This window comes from Olea europaea, chromosome 19 (genome assembly GCF_002742605.1).
Source record: "Olea europaea var. sylvestris chromosome 19, O_europaea_v1, whole genome shotgun sequence".
NCBI classification, from domain to species: domain Eukaryota; kingdom Viridiplantae; phylum Streptophyta; class Magnoliopsida; order Lamiales; family Oleaceae; genus Olea; species Olea europaea.
This window is the reverse complement of record NC_036255.1, coordinates 9,223,900-9,245,483: the sequence shown is the minus strand read 5'-3', so window position 1 is coordinate 9,245,483 and position 21,584 is coordinate 9,223,900. Positions and strand designations below refer to the sequence as shown.

Genomic DNA, 21,584 nt, shown 5'->3' with positions numbered 1-21,584 from the left:
AAATGTCGAGTTTTAGTCACTAAACTTAGGACAATGTCTTCGATTGTTCGCTAAAGTTTGAAATGTCGACTTTTGACCATTGAACTTTGAAAAATGTTGTAAATTACTCATTGAACTTTAAAAAATGCTATACATTATTCACTGTAAATTTGATATTTTTTAAAGTTCAACGTTTATACTAGTGAGTAATGTTTGACATATTTTAAAGTTCAGTGATCAAAATTCGACATTTTAAATTTCAGTGAACAATCGAAGATATGGACTTAAGTTCAGTGAGCAATCGAAGACATCGATTTAAGTTCAGTGATCAAAATTCGATATTTTAAATTTCAGTGGCCAATCAAAGATATGGATCCAAATTCAGTGATCATTGGAACAACTAACTTAAAAAAAATCCCAATCTGCTTTGACCTGCAACTTTCATCGGCCTAATCTTAAAAGTGATGACCGATGTACAAAAATATTGTGCACACTTATTTCCATCCAGACCAGTAAGGACCGACTCGCATTGAAATTAAAATGTTTCAAGGTTTAAAAAGAAAAAAATGATTCTTGACCGAAGTACTCAAGTGATAAAGTTTAGGGACCGAAACTGAAAATTTCTCCTTCTTCCCTGCCGCGCCCTTCTTCTTCGTCCAGAAGGCGGCGACTGCCAATTCAATGTAGCGAGAGAGAGAGAGGTCACCACCAATGAGTGCCTCCAGGATCGCCTTCAACCATCGACGATCACTGTCCGCCATTTCAGGCGGGTTTTCCACTGGTATTTGCATTAAATTTGGGTACTTTCACGCTGAATATGCTTGTGATTCTATCTGAGTTCATGCATCCATTTTAGATTTCTCTAAAGAATTAATTCTCTTCAGCTGGTAATCATGGTATTGGAGACTTTTCGACGCTCTCTCTGCCAATTTAATTTAAACTGGTGGGCATTCCATCATGTAATTGTGCATGCACTCCGTCTGATAAAATGTCTCACTAAGAGCATGCTTGACTGAGCACGAAAAGAAGTAAAAAGTTGCCTTTTTTTTTTATTCAACTTAAAAAACTTACCTTTCGAGAAAGCGAGTGCTTTGTTTTGCTGGATTAATTTTCCCCAGTGAATAAAGATACTCTTATCCTACCCCTAACTTGATCCCCTTTCACTTAAAGGCTTCCAAAGCGATTCTAAAGACCAAAGAGTCGTCTGTGAAGGCACGAATTAGTCCTTACTCATAGTAGAGTGTAGGGCAGGTCTGGCTATGGCAAGACTTGGACGTGCAAGTCTGCATGATGGAGATTGGCATGCTCTAATAACGTCCAATTGTTTCACTGTATATGCTTCGGAGTTCAAGTTCTTAGAAAAGGAGAGTTAACCATTCAGATGAAGGCCATACTTAATATAGAGTTCTTTAATATTTCTTGGAATATCATGATGTTTTATTTTTCATTTCACTTGCATTTTTTGGTTGTCTTTGCTGGTTATCTATGGTAACAGAGTTATAAGGAAAGCTTTTTGTTGGTTTATGGAGATTTTTTTTTGTTTTTTTTGTTTTTTGGCTTGTAGGGTAGCTCCTTTGCATTACTTGTTGTCGTATTAACTAGTTTATAATTTGATCTTGGTTCCTCTAGGTGATGTATTTTTAACAGAGATCGAGTAGTTTGAATGGACACAATGAAATTGGTTGCCCGGAAGAGTCGCAACTCATTAGGATCTTCAATTCAATTGATGTCTCCTCACCAACACCTTAAAACCACATCCTGTAAATTGAACCCTCCAACTGAAACCCCGACTACTATTGCAGGAGTGCCAAGGAAAAGCAAGTTTATTTCTCATGAGTCGGCAATCAACTTAATAAGACAAGAAAATGATCCAGAATGTGCCCTAGAAACTTTTAACAAGGTGTCGCACCAGAGGGGTTTTAATCATAATAACTCCACCTATGCTATCATTCTCCACAAGCTTGCTCAATGCAAGAAATATCAGTCCCTTGACACAGTTCTTCATCAGATGACCTACGAAACTTGCAAATTCCAAGAAGGCATATTTCTTAATCTTATGAAGCATTTCTCGAAATCATCTATACATGAAAGAGTGCTTGAAATGTTCTACTCGATTCAGCCAATTGTACGTGAGAAGCCATCTCTCAAAGCAGTCAGCACGTGTCTTAATCTTCTGGTTGATGCAAATCAAATTGATTTGGCCAGGACTTTGCTATTGACGGCACGGAAAGACTTTCATTTGGAACCCAATACATGCATCTTTAACATTTTGGTTAAACACCACTGCAAAAGGGGAGATCTAGCGTCTGCATTTGAAGTGGTAAAAGAGATGGAAAAGTCAAAGGTATCTTTTCCTAACTTGATCACCTATTCAACTCTGATGGATGGTCTTTGTGGAAGCGGCAGACTAAAAGAAGCAATCGATCTGTTTGAGGAAATGCTCACAAAACATCAAATTGTGCCTGATGCATTAACTTACAGTGTTTTAATCAATGGGTTTTCTCGTGGAGGAAAAACTGACAGAGCTAGGAAGATAATGGAATTCATGAAGAAAAATGGATGCAACCCTAATGTAATCAATTACTCAGCATTAATGAATGGGTTCTGTAAGGAGGGAAGACTGGAGGAAGCCAAGGGAACTTTTGATGAGATGAAAAGTGCTGGTCTGAAACCTGATACTGTTATTTTTACCACTTTAATTAACTTCTTGTGCAGAGCTGCTAGAACTGATGAAGCCATTGTTCTGCTCAAGGAGATGAAAGAAAATGAGTGCAAAGCAGATGAGGTGACGTTTAATGTAATACTCGGGGGATTGTGCAGAGAAGGTAGATTTGATGAGGCACTCAACATGCTCGAGAGGTTACCATATGATGGTGTTTATCTTAACAAGGCTAGTTACAGGATTGTGTTAAATTTCTTGTGCAAGGAAGGTGAATTGGAGAAGGCGAATAATTTGTTGCGTCTGATGCTGGATAGGGGTTTTCTGCCCCATTTCGCTACATCAAATGAGTTACTGGTTCGTCTTTGTGAGGCCGGAAAGGCAAATGAAGCTGCTGTTACGTCGTTCCTTTTGATGGATATGGGGTTTAAACCAGAGCCAAATACATGGAGTCTACTAATTGATGTAGTTTGCAGGGAGAGAAAGCTATTACCTGCGTTTAAACTTCTTGATAAGCTAATCATGAAGGACTTCTAAAGCAATAAACTGATTCTTTCTTTATGTAGTAGTAGAACAAATGTATGTCTACAAACATGTATTACTAACGTATCTAAAATAATTCATATATTTGAAATTAGTTTTTTTATTCTCGTAGCTGCATTTTTATTTTCTTTTCTATTGAACTTTTCAAGCTGATTATGGAATTTGCAAAATCTACTAATGCCGGTTTTCTCGAATACAACACAAAGAATGTACCTTTTTACTGATTGGGATCAACTTGTCACGTAGGCTATTTGTTGCAGGTTTCCAATTAGTGTGCACAGATTGAAAGTTTGAAGATGTGTGTGTGAAATAGAATTGAATGAAGACAGAAATGGCATATTTTGTGAAGTTTAAGGACTCCGGTTGGTAGGTAGAAAAATGCAGTTATGATAAAATTGGGTTGACCTTAGTCTGCTCTAGTTGTGTGATTTTCTAGAAATCCAATTACTGATTTAACCGCAACTTGAGAATAGTTCCATCAATATGTAATACATCAAATGTTAAGAACTAAATCTAGTCAATGCAGCACTATGTACTAACCATTAACACATTACATCATTTTCTCTACTTTTTCAACCATTGGAAAGATGACCATGTTTCTTTTTTTCTTTTTTTTCAAGTGTCATCAAACAACATGGCAGGATGTTTGGTGAGGATTAAAATTAGATTTTTAACAGATTTTGATAGAAATTTTTCGAAATGTGTGGTCAAAAAATTGTGGAACCCATGAAAATGTAATTAACATTGTTTGTTTGATTTTAACTCATATTAAAATCTGAGCCAAATAGGGTTAGATCAAATAGATTTATACATAGAGAATACAAATCTCCGATGATTTTAAAAGTAATTGTGAACTTGAAACTGTGTCCATTTAAATCAAAAGTTGCAAAATTTCTCCATTTCCGCATAGTAGGAGCCTATATGAAACATGAAAAGGATTTCCCTTTCCGATTTCCCAAGCACTGATAGAGTGCTTAGAGCAGCAACTGCAGCCGAGAAGAAGCAAGAGACTGCTGCAAACTGTCATCGATGTCCCTTGCCCAGTCGAGGAGTCGTTTTAAAGTATTAATACAAGTGATCTCAACTATTTCTTACATGGAAGCCTTTACTCTTTCTCATAAGGCTTTTGGGAAAGTCACATTGCTTGTGCCCTGTAGGCAATATCATTGCATTACTTACCTTCTTTGTATTAAATTTTTTCTTGAAATTGCAATGTTGTCAAGAAAGTTTAATAGATTGACAGGAGTAAATAAATATTAAAGTACTTCCTCAAAATAAATAAATAAAACCTCCATAAATAGGACCCACATCCTTAAATTATCAACTACTTTACTGTAATAAATTTATTAAGTCCCATTTGATTCTCATTCTTATAAGAATAAGAATGAGCATGAAAAATATAATTGTTACGGAATCCACATAAGAAGTAAAAAGTCAAATATGATGACGTAGTGTAATGAATAACGATCATATTTTTCATTTTTTGGCCAAAAAATAGGAATCAAATGGAACCTAATAATGTAAATTAAGAACAGATATACAGAGAGCAAGGACATGACCAATAATTCATATCCGCGATGTCTATAATGTGCAGCAGACCAAATTTGATAAAGCTTAATGTGCCAAAATTAATTATTAGAAATATTTATTTTATATGAAATTAATTTATTTACTTACTAGTATATTGTTTAAGCTTAAACAAGCAAATTTGAAACATCTATTACATGTCAAAAAATTAATTAGTTACTGCAATGGAAAGAAAGAGCATCACCGGAAACTAAAAGCCCAGCGGCAAATGTGATCAATGGAAAAATAAATCCACTCGCAAACTCATAAATCCCAAATTAGGCTAGATGAACTTCAATAGGAAATCTGTCAATAGATAAATTTCCTGAAATACAACAGTTATGTGATTATTGTCAACATGAAGAAAAAATGTATGTTATTTTCTTGTTTGTATGTGGCTCGAACGTTGCGTCAAGTACCAATCGGATCCCTTCTCAATGATCACTATGAACTAGGGAAAATAACCCACCAGGATTCAGGTGTAAATGAAAATTTGGAGGGGGTGAAAGTTTCCCTCGTTTTAAATGTATCTGCTACAGCGAAAATTCAGTAACCATTAATCTGAGGCTTCGGGCCTCAACCTGTTAACCGAGAAAAAGATATCTGACTCTGGCTCGGAATGCCTTGGGGGCCAGAAAGACGATCAGCAATAGTCGGATCAGAGACTGGTCTGGAGAAGGCCTGCACAAGCTCAAGAGCGGAAGCCACTTTCCCATGACGCTGCTCAGGGGCAGGCGTGGAGTCGGGTTTTGGACTTTCGACAGGCTTGCACCAGGTGTCAGGTGACAGGTCCCTCTCCTGTTGCTGCGGCTGCAGGTCATCGTGTTTTACAATTTCTCTGTAATTCCTCCAACTTTCATTTCCTTTGTTCCTCCTCCGTGCATCTGTTCTTTCAATGTCCATACGTTGATCTCGCCTATCAGAACTCCTCGCTACCCGTTGATCACCAAGAAATTTTTTAGCTTTCTCACTATAACCGGCAGGAGTAACTTGCACCGACACTGGATCCATCTTGGGAGCATCTTGATTGATCCTTCACGCAGTAAATAATGCAAATAAAGATGAGAAAAGAAGTTGTGTGAACATGTACAAATCTTTAATTCATAGAAACTCTCATTAAAAAGAACTGAAATTATATTGATACCGAGAAGGAGGTTGACTGTCATAAAGGTTAACGGCAACACCATCAATCCCCCGATCCTTCAGAACCTGGTAGACAGATTGACAATCACGATAATAAAGCTAACCATGGAGCAACCATACGGAAAAGATGCAGAAAAGACCCACAACCATCAATTATTAAGATAAAACCACATCTGGAGTAGCAGCAAGACCGAGTTAAAAAATGAGTATCCAAAAAGCCTATAAATGGAGGTTTAGAAGGCATCAAGCAGAAAGAAGATTTACATAACTTGAAATTTCCAAATGAATTTTTCAGATAATTTGACAATGACGGAAATGTACTTACCACTTCTCGTGGACGAGCCCCTGCGAACACAGTGTTTCTGCGACAATGACAAAGACAGAAATGGAGAGGATCAACAAGAGAGTTCTCACTGGGAGAAACTAAAATTCCAAGAGAAACAAGCATAAGAAAGGTAAATTGTGATGGTAAAAGAAGTACCATCTTCTGAATTTTTTTTTATATCTGATAAATAATAACGTACAACAAGCTTAATTCTTTTCTTAAGCTGAAGTTAACAGACTCTAGTATTGGTATTTTTGCTACTGCAGTTACATTACTACTTCTATTATAAGTTATAATAGGTTATAACTGATTGCCAACGTCCCTTTAATGTTACAACCAGTTAATGTAGTCACTGCTGCTCCAATCCAGAACCTACTGGTACTGCTTCTACACCACCAACTCAGGTGATTGCTAAGTCTCGTGCTACAACTTACCATCGTCATTGGCAGTGAAAACCTCAAGAAAAGGGTACCTACAGTGGTTGGTCTTTGAGTGTTACTTATTGCATGAGAGTGGGCTAAAAAGTTCAAGTTGTAACTTCTCTGCCATTCTAACACTGAAAACATGCGGACTTAGCAAGCTGAAAACCCAATTTCCTATTCCTAAAATGCACTCATTGTCAACATTAAGGTACCTTGTTGAAGTCGTTATAAGTTGCAACAATTTGATGAGGCTGAGAAAAATGACCAAGTTTGTGCCGAGCACAATACCTTTATTAGAATCTCCTTGGAGCACAATACCTTTGGCATCTCCTTGGCAATTAAAATTTTATAAAAGTTACATCTATTGCTATTTGAAACAGTATAATTACCTCAGTTTATCATCTGTCAATTACTATAAAGTTTCATCAATAGTAATGTAATCTATTTATCCTGTCACGAGTAAAATAAAAAAAAATCAAATAGACTAAGAATGCAAACAGGTCGAGAAGAAATAAGCGACAAAAAATTCTGTGAGCAAGTTAGTAAAAGTTGATGGACCTTCTGATTTCAGTGTTTCCCTCCAATTGTTCAAGAGGTAGTGAGCAAGGCTTTAATCTCAATTTTGGGCGCTCTACCGCATGATTAACGACCATTGATCCAGTAAACCCAGGTTCTACAGGAATTGCAGTTCTGGGTAATTCATTGTCGACCCTCAAATGAATCGGATCACTTGGCAGCTGGCGTCCCTTCACTCAGAAAGACGAATTGCAAAGATACATTAAATTATACTTGATTTCCAGTTCAATAGAAAAATCAGAATGTTAAAACACTAACTTTTACCTGTTTATAATCGAGAGGAAGCTCTAAATCCTCTAACGGTTTGGATCTTGGAAGTAACTTCAATTTGGGTCGCTCTGATGTTTCTGAAGTCCCTGGAGACTGTAACTCAGTATCACCAGATACTCCAGTAGTGCTACGTGGCTGAAATTCCTTGTCATTAACGGAAGGATTCCTCCCATGCATCTCCGTGTACATGGTACTCCTGACTCTATCATGAGACAGTGTCTCCTTTCCACCATTGTGAATCCCATCACCAGCAATCAGACTCCTTTCCATATGCATCGCCAATGCAATATCATGATAGTCAGTTCCACCTAACACATTTGTACCATTGTAAATATTCCTGTTGGACATGTCTTTGCCCCGACAATGAAATTCTCTCTCAGGTTCCGACTGTCCAATGGCCTCAACATCTTTTTGAGGATGAACATGTTGCGAATGCCACCGACCAGAGTAGACCTTCTCAATGGCACTAGCATGTGACAGCTTCACTGCAACATCCGGAGCTGACCATGAAGCAGATACAGGGTCACTCACATGTGCCACCTCCTTCTTCACACCCCATGGATTTGAATAGGAACCAGCAACAGCTGACCTAAAATTTTGAATATTCGACCCTATGTTATGAACTTCACTATGCCTACCAGCATTTCCAGCATAAGAACTAACAGTTGTATCACTAGACAAATGAGAGGGAGGGGTTGAAGACAGCTGACTACCAACTCTAGCACCAGCCAAACTATCTATCTTAGGTTCTACCACACGACTTGGCGGAGCACGGTTGCTCTCATCAGTGACAGTTCGTCGAGAACCTGACAACCCATCCAAAGGCTTGCGTTCATCCTCATCAAAATTGCGGCCAATGTGGGCACTGTGACTTAAAAATGGGGTCTTGTCATCAAAGTTCCTAGCTGACCCAGCTGATGCCGGCCTCAAGCGTTGACTGGACCTACCCATCGAATTTCCCCATGGCGACTGCTGATCAAAACTACCTCGATCTGCAGGTCTTGCCATTCTGTCCAAAAATATGAACCATATTCAAAATTTCAAATACTAAATCCAGTATTTTACTGTTCTGATTTACAAAATAAATAAAATGCCCACTAAACATTTCCTCAAATTAAATAAACAAATAAACCTGGATTCAAGGAATTAATGGGAAATGACACTACAATTTGTTGGGTATAAAATTCAACTTAAAAAAATGATCTTGAATTGAGACCAAATGAATAAGTATAGTATTGAACTCAAAAAAAAAAAAAAAAAACCTGACATTTTCCCAAAATCACATTACAAAAACAGACTTGACATGTATACTTCTTCCGGTATAATCAATAATGAAATGGAAGCGTCAAAAAGATAAAAAGAACTCACAGGCCAGGTGCAGAGGGGAGTCGAAGATCGGAAGGAATGGAACCGCCATGGAAGTCTTTGAGAGTCATCGTTGCTTTCTTCTTCGACATTTTCACTCTCCTTGCTTCTCGCAGTCTCTCACTAAATTATTCAATATATATGAATCTATACACAGGGGTATATTTTTAAATAAAAAACCCTTCTCCCCCAATTTGATAATTTATTGAATAAATCTGTATAAATAAATAAATAAATAAATTATAGTTCCGCTATTTTCACTATCTAAAAATCTATCTAATAGTAATGATTGCAGTCTGCGGAAACTTAAACAGAGAAAAGGAATCTGTGATTTGGCATTTGGGAGAGAAGGGTTTTAAACCTTTGATTGGGGACGCAATCTGCAGAATTCGTCTGCCCTAACTGTACAATAGGTTTTTTCGTTTTCCCTTCCCCCCCTTTCTATGCCTTGATAAAACTGCACAATCCTCCCCCATAGTTTATGACAAATACAAAAACATCCCATTCCTTTTGGAAAATAACACAAAGCTCCACTGTCACAGATCATAAATGGACACTCGAATTTTACACTTTACTACTTATCATCCATTTGCAATTTAACACAATAATTTGTTTCTTTTATTATATATATTCCCTACAAAAATATTAAAATTTTAAAAAATTACTATTGTCATCCACGTTACATTCCAATATTTTCCTTATTGAATTATTTCATTTAAACAATATATATCCACACAAATTTTATATATTCATCTCACTCTAAATACATTCTTGAAACAATTTCAAAATCTTTTAAAAAATCGCTATATTCATCCCCATTATTATTATTATGTCACCAAGTTCATATACTTGAAGTATAGTCATCAAATTCACGAAACAGAACTGAAAGGATGCCCCTCTAACAAGTTGTCGACTCTTCACATGAACTTCAAATCCAACAAATGGGAAATAAACTACCTTAGGTTCACAATACAGGATCAAATAAAAACTAATGGCTGAAAACTTTAGCTTTACTTCTCCTTGATGATGTGTTTCAATTTATTGGTTGCAGCAACCAGTTGTTCTGATGTCCCCGGCTCATTAGCAGAATGCCTAGCATCAGGAACAATTATGAAATCAACCTCTGGCCAAGCTTTGTGAAGATCCCAGGCAGACATCATGGGGCAGCAAACATCATACCTTCCCTGTCCAATTACAGTGTCGATGTGCTTTATCTTTTCAATATTATCCAACAAAAATGAGTCAGAATGGGGGGGGGGGGGGGGGGACTTTTTTTTTTTTTGAAAACATTTGGAACCCAATACATGCATCTTTAACATTTTGGTTAAACACCACTGCAAAAGGGGAGATCTAGCGTCTGCATTTGAAGTGGTAAAAGAGATGGAAAAGTCAAAGGTATCTTTTCCTAACTTGATCACCTATTCAACTCTGATGGATGGTCTTTGTGGAAGCGGCAGACTAAAAGAAGCAATCGATCTGTTTGAGGAAATGCTCACAAAACATCAAATTGTGCCTGATGCATTAACTTACAGTGTTTTAATCAATGGGTTTTCTCGTGGAGGAAAAACTGACAGAGCTAGGAAGATAATGGAATTCATGAAGAAAAATGGATGCAACCCTAATGTAATCAATTACTCAGCATTAATGAATGGGTTCTGTAAGGAGGGAAGACTGGAGGAAGCCAAGGGAACTTTTGATGAGATGAAAAGTGCTGGTCTGAAACCTGATACTGTTATTTTTACCACTTTAATTAACTTCTTGTGCAGAGCTGCTAGAACTGATGAAGCCATTGTTCTGCTCAAGGAGATGAAAGAAAATGAGTGCAAAGCAGATGAGGTGACGTTTAATGTAATACTCGGGGGATTGTGCAGAGAAGGTAGATTTGATGAGGCACTCAACATGCTCGAGAGGTTACCATATGATGGTGTTTATCTTAACAAGGCTAGTTACAGGATTGTGTTAAATTTCTTGTGCAAGGAAGGTGAATTGGAGAAGGCGAATAATTTGTTGCGTCTGATGCTGGATAGGGGTTTTCTGCCCCATTTCGCTACATCAAATGAGTTACTGGTTCGTCTTTGTGAGGCCGGAAAGGCAAATGAAGCTGCTGTTACGTCGTTCCTTTTGATGGATATGGGGTTTAAACCAGAGCCAAATACATGGAGTCTACTAATTGATGTAGTTTGCAGGGAGAGAAAGCTATTGCCTGCGTTTAAACTTCTTGATAAGCTAATCATGAAGGACTTCTAAAGCAATAAACTGATTCTTTCTTTATGTAGTAGTAGAACAAATGTATGTCTACAAACATGTATTACTAACGTATCTATGATAATTCATATATTTGAAATTAGTTTTTTTATTCTGGTAGCTGCGTTTTTCTTTTCTTTTCTATTGAACTTTTCAAGCTGATTATGGAATTTGCAAAATCTACTAATGCCGGTTTTCTCGAATACAACACAAAGAATGTACCTTTTTACTGATTGGGATCAACTTGTCACGTAGGCTATTTGTTGCAGGTTTCCAATTAGTGTGCACAGATTGAAAGTTTGAAGATGTGTGTGTGAAATAGAATTGAATGAAGACAGAAATGGCATATTTTGTGAAGTTTAAGGACTCCGGTTGGTAGGTAGAAAAAAGCAGTTATGATAAAATTGGGTTGACCTTAGTCTGCTCTAGTTGTGTGATTTTCTAGAGATCCAATTACTGATTTAACTGCAACTCGAGAATAGTTCCATCAATATGTAATACATCAAATGTTAAGAACTAAATCTAGTCAATGCAGCACTATGTACTAACCATTAACACATTACATCATTTTCTCTACTTTTTCAACCATTGGAAAGATGACCATGTTTCTTTTTTTCTTTTTTTTCAAGTGTCATCAAACAACATGGCAGGATGTTTGGTGAGGATTAAAATTAGATTTTTAACAGATTTTGATAGAAATTTTTCGAAATGTGTGGTCAAAAAATTGTGGAACCCATGAAAATGTAATTAACATTGTTTGTTTGATTTTAACTCATATTAAAATCTGAGCCAAATAGGGTTAGATCAAATAGATTTATACATAGAGAATACAAATCTCCGATGATTTTAAAAGTAATTGTGAACTTGAAACTGTGTCCATTTAAATCAGAAGTTGCAAAATTTCTCCATTTCCGCATAGTAGGAGCCTATATGAAACATGAAAAGGATTTCCCTTTCCGATTTCCCAAGCACTGATAGAGTGCTTAGAGCAGCAACTGCAGGCGAGAAGAAGCAAGAGACTGCTGCAAACTGTCATCGATGTCCCTTGCGCAGTCGAGGAGTCGTTTTAAAGGATTAATACAAGTGATCTCAACTATTTCTTACATGGAAGCCTTTACTCTTTCTCAAAAGGCTTTTGGGAAAGTCACATTGCTTGTGCCTTGTAGGCAATATCATTGCATTACTTACCATCTTTGTATTAAATTTTTTCTTGAAATTGCAATGTTGTCAAGAAAGTTTAATAGATTGACAGGAGTAAATAAATATTAAAGTACTTCCTCAAAATAAATAAATAAATAAAACCTCCATAAATAGGACCCACATCCTTAAATTATCAACTACTTTACTGTAATAAATTTATTAAGTCCCATTTGATTCTCATTCTTATAAGAATAAGAATGAGCATGAAAAATATAATTGTTATGGAATCCACATAAGAAGTAAAAAGTCAAATATGATGACGTAGTGTGATGAATAACGATCATATTTTTCATTTTTTGACCAAAAAATAGGAATCAAATGGAACCTAATAATGTAAATTAAGAACAGATATACAGAGAGCAAGGACATGACCAATAATTCATATCCGCGATGTCTATAATGTGCAGCAGACCAAATTTGATAAAGCTTAATGTGCCAAAATTAATTATTAGAAATATTTATTTTATATGAAATTAATTTATTTACTTACTAGTATATTGTTTAAGCTTAAACAAGCAAATTTGAAACATCTATTACATGTCAAAAAATTAATTAATTACTGCAATGGAAAGAAAAAGCATCACCGGAAACTAAAAGCCCAGCGGCAAATGTGATCAATGGAAAAATAAATCCACTCGCAAACTCATAAATCCCAAATTAGGCTAGATGAACTTCAATAGGAAATCTGTCAATAGATAAATTTCCTGAAATACAACAGTTATGTGATTATTGTCAACATGAAGAAAAAATGTATGTTATTTTCTTGTTTGTATGTGGCTCGAACGTTGCGTCAAGTACCAATCGGATCCCTTCTCAATGATCACTATGAACTAGGGAAAATAACCCACCGGGATTCAGGTGTAAACGAACATTTGGAGGGGGTGAAAGTTTCTCTCGTTTTAAATGTATCTGCTATAGCGAAAATTCAGTAACCATTAATCTGAGGCTTCGGGCCTCAACCTGTTAACCGAGAAAAAGATATCTGACTCTGGCTCGGAATGCCTTGGGGGCCAGAAAGACAATCAGCAATAGTCGGATCAGAGACTGGTCTGGAGAAGGCCTGCACAAGCTCAAGAGCGGAAGTCACTTTCCCATGACGCTGCTCAGGGGCAGGCGTGGAGTCGGGTTTTGGACTTTCGACAGGCTTGCACCAGGTGTCAGGTGACAGGTCCCTCTCCTGTTGCTGCGGCTGCAGGTCATCGTGTTTTACAATTTCTCTGTAATTCCTCCAACTTTCATTTCCTTTGTTCCTCCTCCGTGCATCTGTTCTTTCAATGTCCATACGTTGATCTCGCCTATCAGAACTCCTCGCTACCCGTTGATCACCAAGAAATTTTTTAGCTTTCTCACTATAACCGGCAGGAGTAACTTGCACCGACACTGGATCCATCTTGGGAGCATCTTGATTGATCCTTCACGCAGTAAATAATGCAAATAAAGATGAGAAAAGAAGTTGTGTGAACATGTACAAATCTTTAATTCATAGAAACTCTCATTAAAAAGAACTGAAATTATATTGATACCGAGAAGGAGGTTGACTGTCATAAAGGTTAACGGCAACACCATCAATCCCCCGATCCTTCAGAACCTGGTAGACAGATTGACAATCACGATAATAAAGCTAACCATGGAGCAACCATACGGAAAAGATGCAGAAAAGACCCACAACCATCAATTATTAAGATAAAACCACATCTGGAGTAGCAGCAAGACCGAGTTAAAAAATGAGTATCCAAAAAGCCTATAAATGGAGGTTTAGAAGGCATCAAGCAGAAAGAAGATTTACATAACTTGAAATTTCCAAATGAATTTTTCAGATAATTTGACAATGACGGAAATGTACTTACCACTTCTCGTGGACGAGCCCCTGCGAACACAGTGTTTCTGCGACAATGACAAAGACAGAAATGGAGAGGATCAACAAGAGAGTTCTCACTGGGAGAAACTAAAATTCCAAGAGAAACAAGCATAAGAAAGGTAAATTGTGATGGTAAAAGAAGTACCATCTTCTGAATTTTTTTTTATATCTGATAAATAATAACGTACAACAAGCTTAATTCTTTTCTTAAGCTGAAGTTAACAGACTCTAGTATTGGTATTTTTGCTACTGCAGTTACATTACTACTTCTATTATAAGTTATAATAGGTTATAACTGATTGCCAACGTCCCTTTAATGTTACAACCAGTTAATGTAGTCACTGCTGCTCCAATCCAGAACCTACTGGTACTGCTTCTACACCACCAACTCAGGTGATTGCTAAGTCTCGTGCTACAACTTACCATCGTCATTGGCAGTGAAAACCTCAAGAAAAGGGTACCTACAGTGGTTGGTCTTTGAGTGTTACTTATTGCATGAGAGTGGGCTAAAAAGTTCAAGTTGTAACTTCTCTGCCATTCTAACACTGAAAACATGCGGACTTAGCAAGCTGAAAACCCAATTTCCTATTCCTAAAATGCACTCATTGTCAACATTAAGGTACCTTGTTGAAGTCGTTATAAGTTGCAACAATTTGATGAGGCTGAGAAAAATGACCAAGTTTGTGCCGAGCACAATACCTTTATTAGAATCTCCTTGGAGCACAATACCTTTGGCATCTCCTTGGCAATTAAAATTTTATAAAAGTTACATCTATTGCTATTTGAAACAGTATAATTACCTCAGTTTATCATCTGTCAATTACTATAAAGTTTCATCAATAGTAATGTAATCTATTTATCCTGTCACGAGTAAAATAAAAAAAAATCAAATAGACTAAGAATGCAAACAGGTCGAGAAGAAATAAACGACAAAAAATTCTGTGAGCAAGTTAGTAAAAGTTGATGGACCTTTTGATTTCAGTGTTTCCCTCCAATTGTTCAAGAGGTAGTGAGCAAGGCTTTAATCTCAATTTTGGGCGCTCTACCGCATGATTAACGACCATTGATCCAGTAAACCCAGGTTCTACAGGAATTGCAGTTCTGGGTAATTCATTGTCGACCCTCAAATGAATCGGATCACTTGGCCGCTGGCGTCCCTTCACTCAGAAAGACGAATTGCAAAGATACATTAAATTATACTTGATTTCCAGTTCAATAGAAAAATCAGAATGTTAAAACACTAACTTTTACCTGTTTATAATCGAGAGGAAGCTCTAAATCCTCTAACGGTTTGGATCTTGGAAGTAACTTCAATTTGGGTCGCTCTGATGTTTCTGAAGTCCCTGGAGACTGTAACTCAGTATCACCAGATACTCCAGTAGTGCTACGTGGCTGAAATTCCTTGTCATTAACGGAAGGATTCCTCCCATGCATCTCCGTGTACATGGTACTCCTGACTCTATCATGAGACAGTGTCTCCTTTCCACCATTGTGAATCCCATCACCAGCAATCAGACTCCTTTCCATATGCATCGCCAATGCAATATCATGATAGTCAGTTCCACCTAACACATTTGTACCATTGTAAATATTCCTGTTGGACATGTCTTTGCCCCGACAATGAAATTCTCTCTCAGGTTCCGACTGTCCAATGGCCTCAACATCTTTTTGAGGATGAACATGTTGCGAATGCCACCGACCAGAGGAGACCTTCTCAATGGCACTAGCATGTGACAGCTTCACTGCAACATCCGGAGCTGACCATGAAGCAGATACAGGGTCACTCACATGCGCCACCTCCTTCTTCACACCCCATGGATTTGAATAGGAACCAGCAACAGCTGACCTAAAATTTTGAATATTCGACCCCATGTTATGAACTTCACTATGCCTACCAGCATTTCCAGCATAAGAACTAACAGTTGTATCACTAGACAAATGAGAGGGAGGGGTTGAAGACAGCTGACTACCAACTCTAGCACCAGCCAAACTATCTATCTTAGGTTCTACCACACGACTTGGCGGAGCACGGTTGCTCTCATCAGTGACAGTTCGTCGAGAACCTGACAACCCATCCAAAGGCTTGCGTTCATCCTCATCAAAATTGCGGCCAATGTGGGCACTGTGACTTAAAAATGGGGTCTTGTCATCAAAGTTCCTAGCTGACCCAGCTGATGCCGGCCTCAAGCGTTGACTGGACCTACCCATCGAATTTCCCCATGGCGACTGCTGATCAAAACTACCTCGATCTGCAGGTCTTGCCATTCTGTCCAAAAATATGAACCATATTCAAAATTTCAAATACTAAATCCAGTATTTTACTGTTCTGATTTACAAAATAAATAAAATGCCCACTAAACATTTCCTCAAATTAAATAAACAAATAAACCTGGATTCAAGGAATTAATGGGAAATGACACTACAATTTGTTGGGTATAAAATTCAACTTAAAAAAATGATCTTGAATTGAGACCAAATGAATAAGTATAGTATTGAACTCAAAAAAAAAAAAAAAAAAAAAACCTGACATTTTCCCAAAATCACATTACAAAAACAGACTTGACATGTATACTTCTTCCGGTATAATCAATAATGAAATGGAAGCGTCAAAAAGATAAAAAGAACTCACAGGCCAGGTGCAGAGGGGAGTCGAAGATCGGAAGGAATGGAACCGCCATGGAAGTCTTTGAGAGTCATCGTTGCTTTCTTCTTCGACATTTTCACTCTCCTTGCTTCTCGCAGTCTCTCACTAAATTATTCAATATATATGAATCTATACACAGGGGTATATTTTTAAATAAAAAACCCTTCTCCCCCAATTTGATAATTTATTGAATAAATCTGTATAAATAAATAAATAAATAAATTATAGTTCCGCTATTTTCACTATCTAAAAATCTATCTAATAGTAATGATTGCAGTCTGCGGAAACTTAAACAGAGAAAAGGAATCTGTGATTTGGCATTTGGGAGAGAAGGGTTTTAAACCTTTGATTGGGGACGCAATCTGCAGAATTCGTCTGCCCTAACTGTACAATAGGTTTTTTCGTTTTCCCTTTCCCCCCCTTTCTATTCCTTGATAAAACTGCACAATCCTCCCCCATAGTTTATGACAAATACAAAAACATCCCATTCCTTTTGGAAAATAACACAAAGCTCCACTGTCACAGATCATAAATGGACACTCGAATTTTACACTTTACTACTTATCATCCATTTGCAATTTAACACAATAATTTGTTTCTTTTATTATATATATTCCCTACAAAAATATTAAAATTTTAAAAAATTACTATTGTCATCCACGTTACATTCCAATATTTTCCTTATTGAATTATTTCATTTAAACAATATATATCCACACAAATTTTATATATTCATCTCACTCTAAATACATTCTTGAAACAATTTCAAAATCTTTTAAAAAATCGCTATATTCATCCCCATTATTATTATTATGTCACCAAGTTCATATACTTGAAGTATAGTCATCAAATTCACGAAACAGAACTGAAAGGATGCCCCTCTAACAAGTTGTCGACTCTTCACATGAACTTCAAATCCAACAAATGGGAAATAAACTACCTTAGGTTCACAATACAGGATCAAATAAAAACTAATGGCTGAAAACTTTAGCTTTACTTCTCCTTGATGATGTGTTTCAATTTATTGGTTGCAGCAACCAGTTGTTCTGATGTCCCCGGCTCATTAGCAGAATGCCTAGCATCAGGAACAATTATGAAATCAACCTCTGGCCAAGCTTTGTGAAGATCCCAGGCAGACATCATGGGGCAGCAAACATCATACCTTCCCTGTCCAATTACAGTGTCGATGTGCTTTATCTTTTCAATATTATCCAACAAAAATGAGTCAGAATGGGGGGGGGGGGGGGGGGNTCTTTTGTTCATGAAGTAATGATTCTCAATCCTTGCAAATGCCAAGCAAAATTTATCATCGTCCCCTCTCTGTAATGTAACTTCATTTGGGATAAGATGGGCAATCATCATTCCCCATTTTGTCCATGCCCTTGAAGCTGCATATTGTGTTTCCTTGTCTTCAGAGTTTTACCTCTTGTGGTAGGCCTTAACAAAACATCCCCTCTCGCTTTTTGGAATAAGATCTCTAAATTTATTGATTTCAGTTGAAGATGATATTTTATGATTGTTAGGGTTTTATGATTTTAGTTGAGAGGATATTTTGTGATTATTAGGATTTAATTAAACACAATTTCCGAAAGAAAGTAAAAAGATTTAAAAGAATTTAATGAAATAAATATGAGTGGTAAATTTAGAATGATATATTTTTATTTAATTTTATATATGTCTATTTAGGTAAATTTACATAAGATTAAAATATAGTATAATTATTTTTTTAGAAGTGGATGTATATATAAAAAACGTGAATGTAAATAGCGCTACCCTTTTCAAAATATTGATATGTATAAATTTGTTTAACAACAAGGACATAAATTCTTATGAAAACAATAATTTGTGCTTTATCAAGAATAAAAATATCGTTAAAGATTAAAAAAATTCATATATTCTACAAAGTTTGATATAAAATGATTTTTGATTGAATGAACTTATTTGGATTTGACGAACCTAGAAAAAAGTATGAATTTGGTAGTAATTGTATGAAACTAGTACTCAATTTGACAAATATGAAAATTATATTTTCCTTTTTGTTAAAATAACTTATTTTTGTTATAAATATTTTTCAAATCAAAGCGTTATCTCAACTCATCCAAGCACAACTCTCGACTAGACAAAGAAATCGTGCATGTATTTTTTCCACTTTATTCTCAACCATAAGATGCATTATGCGTGTTAATAAACAAATGCCTCTTAACCAAACAATGTGCTCGATGAAGAGAAAGTGAAAACTATGGAGTGTGCTTATCAACTCATTAGTTTGTTAGAACACTCTTTTTGGCGATTCTTTAGTCTAATATCATATAGAACTCCATTGATTATGTGACATTTGGTATATTTAAACCCTTCATCTTTGTGAATTATGGTCAATACTGATCATACAAGCAGTGATTACAAATTCAAAAGAGCTTGTAGTCTACTTTGATGAGTAGTTGTCAAGGAGCGTGGTCATAAAATAGTACATCATCAAAGGCATGTAATTTAGATCCAAAACAAGCCCAATCTTGTCACACCTTAGTACTAGACTCAATAAGAATTGGGAATGACAAAATTGAATATGCTCGAAAAAGAAATTAGTCTACTTCTTAGTGCTTACACTAATGACATATTTAGTATATTAGAATGGATAAGAAGGAATATAAATAAAAATCAATTGTCATTTATCTTTTTCATTCGAACTATATGTTTATCTTATTCAATTAAATATACCAAATATATCATAAAGAAGATGAAGCAAGAATGGGACCACATTCTCTACTCAAGAAACAATGCAACATGCAAAGTCAGATGAGATTAAATTTTCTCTGACGAGTCAAGTTGGTGATTAAATGCAGGTACCTATTTATGTCTCCCAAGAAGTGACTTAGTGAATTGTCAACAAAGAGAGAGTAGTACTTAATGACAGAACATGTCTTTATAATTTTGAGAAATTAATCCACAATTTTCCACTTATAAGTGAAAAGCAGCATGGAAAAAATGGCTTTTATAAACACAAGTCTACAAAATCTAAACGAAAGGCAGTGGAGAGCTGGAAATAATAGTTGAATCCACAAAACTTCCTTAAGCACGAGCCGGAGTCTAGTGCTCAAAAGAAGTTAAAATTTCGTCTATAACGACTTACGGTTTGTAAATTACCACAAAACAGGGAAGGAGAGCTCTTGGACTGAGCAAATAGAGTTCTTCAATATTTGAATGGGGACCTAATTTCCCAGCCAGTGAATCAAATCCTGTTTGACCAGCCAATTCTTGAACGTTCTCTAAAGGCCTATGTACCCTCCCTGCTATAACTCTGCACACTATTAGAGCCTTCCTTATTGAAGGATTTTCATCGTATGATTGGATTGATTCAAATGCTCTACCACTTGTTGAAGCTGTGAATACTCCAACACTACCACCATTTGTCCCTTTTTTTGATGAAAACCCGTGTCTTAGAATTCGACAAACACTACATTTATCCAATGTACAAAGGCTTGAAGAGCCATTGATGCCTAGATTGCATTCGACAGTTGCTCCATAGAACCTTAAAAGCTCGTTTCCATCGGCTAGACAACGAGGATGTTTCTTGGGAAGTTTGGTTGCTTTGATCTTCACCAATTCTCGGTATTCCTCGAATTGTGCTAGTGTTTTCTGCATGTTGTGGACCTTCAAAACCCTCTCAATTCCTCCACAATTACTGTCTGGCTTTGTGCAGCTCGTCCGGCAAATTATTTCAACTATTTTTCTTGAGGACTCTCCTTCAGCAAGTTCAGAAACTGAACCAAAATAAGAGAAGTTTAAAATTAGAATACGTAGACTTTAAAAAAGAATATCCAACATTTTCTTTCTAATTACATTCAGTTGATCAATTACATAGATTCAAGGAGACAACTGGCAAAATTCAGGCCTCAATACAAAAAACCTGTGACAGGAGAAATAGTATTTTGAGGTGGAACATCAAAACTGAAGTTCTTGTTTCAAAGAAAGAAATATTAGAAAAAAAAATATAAAATAAAAAGTTTAATAACATGCACGACAAGAAGAACGAAATAAATTAACTCTTTTTCCAATAAATTTGAGGTCACCAAAGCACGGAAGGTAAAATTTACCGGCATGTTTGGAGAGGTGATGTTCTTCGATGGCTTCCCATTTACCAAATGGTTCACCACATTTATGGCAAAATAAAGCACCATTAGAATCTGCACCATAGTAGGCCTCAGGCCTTGCGGGGATTACCCCAAATCCAGAACTCCTCCTGGAAAGGCTACTAGATGTCCTCCTTATAGGACTAGCCAATCCTCTATGCTTATTTCCCTTCAGCCGCCGTGGGCCCGGAGTCCCCGGCTTAAGCGTGCCCACAAACGTCGAACCACAGGCGCCGCCACTAGCACCACCTTCTTGGAAACCATTTCTGGCCGTGATCTTTAGTTCACAAGTTGAATTACTTAACACAACTTCATGCGTTATTGGGTTCAAAAGTTCACTACTGCCAACGGATCTTGGACTGCAAGTTTGTGGCTTCTCTGTGTGCCTTTTGCTTCCATGAATTACATCTTTCAGATTTGCAATAGACCTAGAACATCCTGACCGTCCACTGCCTGATTTCCTTGTCAATATATGGCTCAGGTTCCCATTCCCCTTTGGATCATGGACATCCAGTGGCTCTGATTTGCATTTCAAAGATTTCTTCAAAGCAAACCAAACTGCAGGCATCTCTTTTTTTTTCTTTTTTTTTTTTATTGTTTGCTTATAGCCTTTCGTCTTTTCAAATTCTGAAAATGATCCGTCGATCCCAAATCTATAGCATC

At 36.7% G+C, this 21,584-nt stretch overlaps 4 protein-coding genes and 1 pseudogene across 5 annotated transcripts in view; 1 reads left to right on the top strand and 4 right to left on the bottom strand.

The window, feature by feature from the left end:
* Positions 1-556: 556 nt before the first annotated feature.
* On the top strand, positions 557-11,208 carry LOC111368728 (pentatricopeptide repeat-containing protein At5g18475). 2 transcript variants are annotated; one of them, XM_022990144.1, is made up of 3 exons: positions 557-760; positions 1,609-2,216; positions 10,137-11,208. In XM_022990144.1, exons 2-3 carry the CDS (start codon positions 1,643-1,645, stop codon positions 11,093-11,095), a joined length of 1,533 nt encoding a protein of 510 aa, XP_022845912.1. In that variant the 5' UTR covers positions 557-760; positions 1,609-1,642; the 3' UTR covers positions 11,096-11,208. The 2 variants fall into 2 exon arrangements, with proteins under 2 accessions (XP_022845912.1, XP_022845911.1); XM_022990143.1 differs by lacking the exon at positions 10,137-11,208 and having other exon boundaries at positions 1,600-3,288.
* On the bottom strand, positions 5,012-9,295 carry LOC111368727. The gene is made up of 6 exons (XM_022990142.1): positions 8,852-9,295; positions 7,478-8,492; positions 7,196-7,383; positions 6,216-6,252; positions 5,892-5,956; positions 5,012-5,780 (listed from the first exon to the last, which is right to left on the bottom strand). The coding sequence occupies exons 1-6, from the start codon at positions 8,938-8,940 to the stop codon at positions 5,324-5,326; spliced, it is 1,851 nt and encodes a 616-aa protein (XP_022845910.1). The 5' UTR covers positions 8,941-9,295; the 3' UTR covers positions 5,012-5,323.
* A 1,727-nt stretch (positions 11,209-12,935) lies between the features above and the next one.
* LOC111368726 lies at positions 12,936-17,250 on the bottom strand. Its single transcript, XM_022990141.1, has 6 exons — positions 16,780-17,250; positions 15,402-16,416; positions 15,120-15,307; positions 14,140-14,176; positions 13,816-13,880; positions 12,936-13,704 (listed from the first exon to the last, which is right to left on the bottom strand). The coding sequence occupies exons 1-6, from the start codon at positions 16,866-16,868 to the stop codon at positions 13,248-13,250; spliced, it is 1,851 nt and encodes a 616-aa protein (XP_022845909.1). The 5' UTR covers positions 16,869-17,250; the 3' UTR covers positions 12,936-13,247.
* A 423-nt stretch (positions 17,251-17,673) lies between these two features.
* On the bottom strand, positions 17,674-19,276 carry LOC111368319 (annotated as a pseudogene).
* Positions 19,277-19,692: 416 nt separating this feature from the next.
* The window catches only part of LOC111368725, a 7,194-nt gene continuing 5,302 nt past the window's right edge, over positions 19,693-21,584 (bottom strand). The window contains exons 2-3 of the mRNA XM_022990140.1: positions 20,886-21,584; positions 19,693-20,552 (exon numbers count right to left, since the gene is read on the bottom strand). The exon at positions 20,886-21,584 is cut by the window's right edge and continues 1 nt beyond it. Of these exons, the coding sequence (XP_022845908.1) occupies positions 19,918-20,552; positions 20,886-21,489 (1,239 nt within the window). The 5' untranslated portion in view covers positions 21,490-21,584 and the 3' untranslated portion in view covers positions 19,693-19,917. The remainder of the gene's footprint in view (positions 20,553-20,885) is intronic.

Bases quoted from the DNA above. Each gene is read 5' to 3' on its own strand.
- LOC111368728 (XM_022990144.1), top strand. From the start codon at position 1,643: ATGGACACAATGAAATTGGTTGCCCGGAAGAGTCGCAACTCATTAGGA. The intron at 2,217-10,136 runs ATTTGGAACCCA...TTTTTTGAAAAC, and splicing joins GACGGCACGGAAAGACTTTC to ATTTGGAACCCAATACATGC.
- LOC111368727 (XM_022990142.1), bottom strand. From the start codon at position 8,940: ATGTCGAAGAAGAAAGCAACGATGACTCTCAAAGACTTCCATGGCGGT. The intron at 7,384-7,477 runs GTAAAAGTTAGT...TTCTGAGTGAAG, and splicing joins TTCCTCTCGATTATAAACAG to GGACGCCAGCTGCCAAGTGA. The intron at 5,957-6,215 runs GTAAGTACATTT...TCTGTCTACCAG, and splicing joins GGGCTCGTCCACGAGAAGTG to GTTCTGAAGGATCGGGGGAT.
- LOC111368726 (XM_022990141.1), bottom strand. From the start codon at position 16,868: ATGTCGAAGAAGAAAGCAACGATGACTCTCAAAGACTTCCATGGCGGT. The intron at 16,417-16,779 runs GTGAGTTCTTTT...ATTTTTGGACAG, and splicing joins CTCCCCTCTGCACCTGGCCT to AATGGCAAGACCTGCAGATC. The intron at 13,881-14,139 runs GTAAGTACATTT...TCTGTCTACCAG, and splicing joins GGGCTCGTCCACGAGAAGTG to GTTCTGAAGGATCGGGGGAT.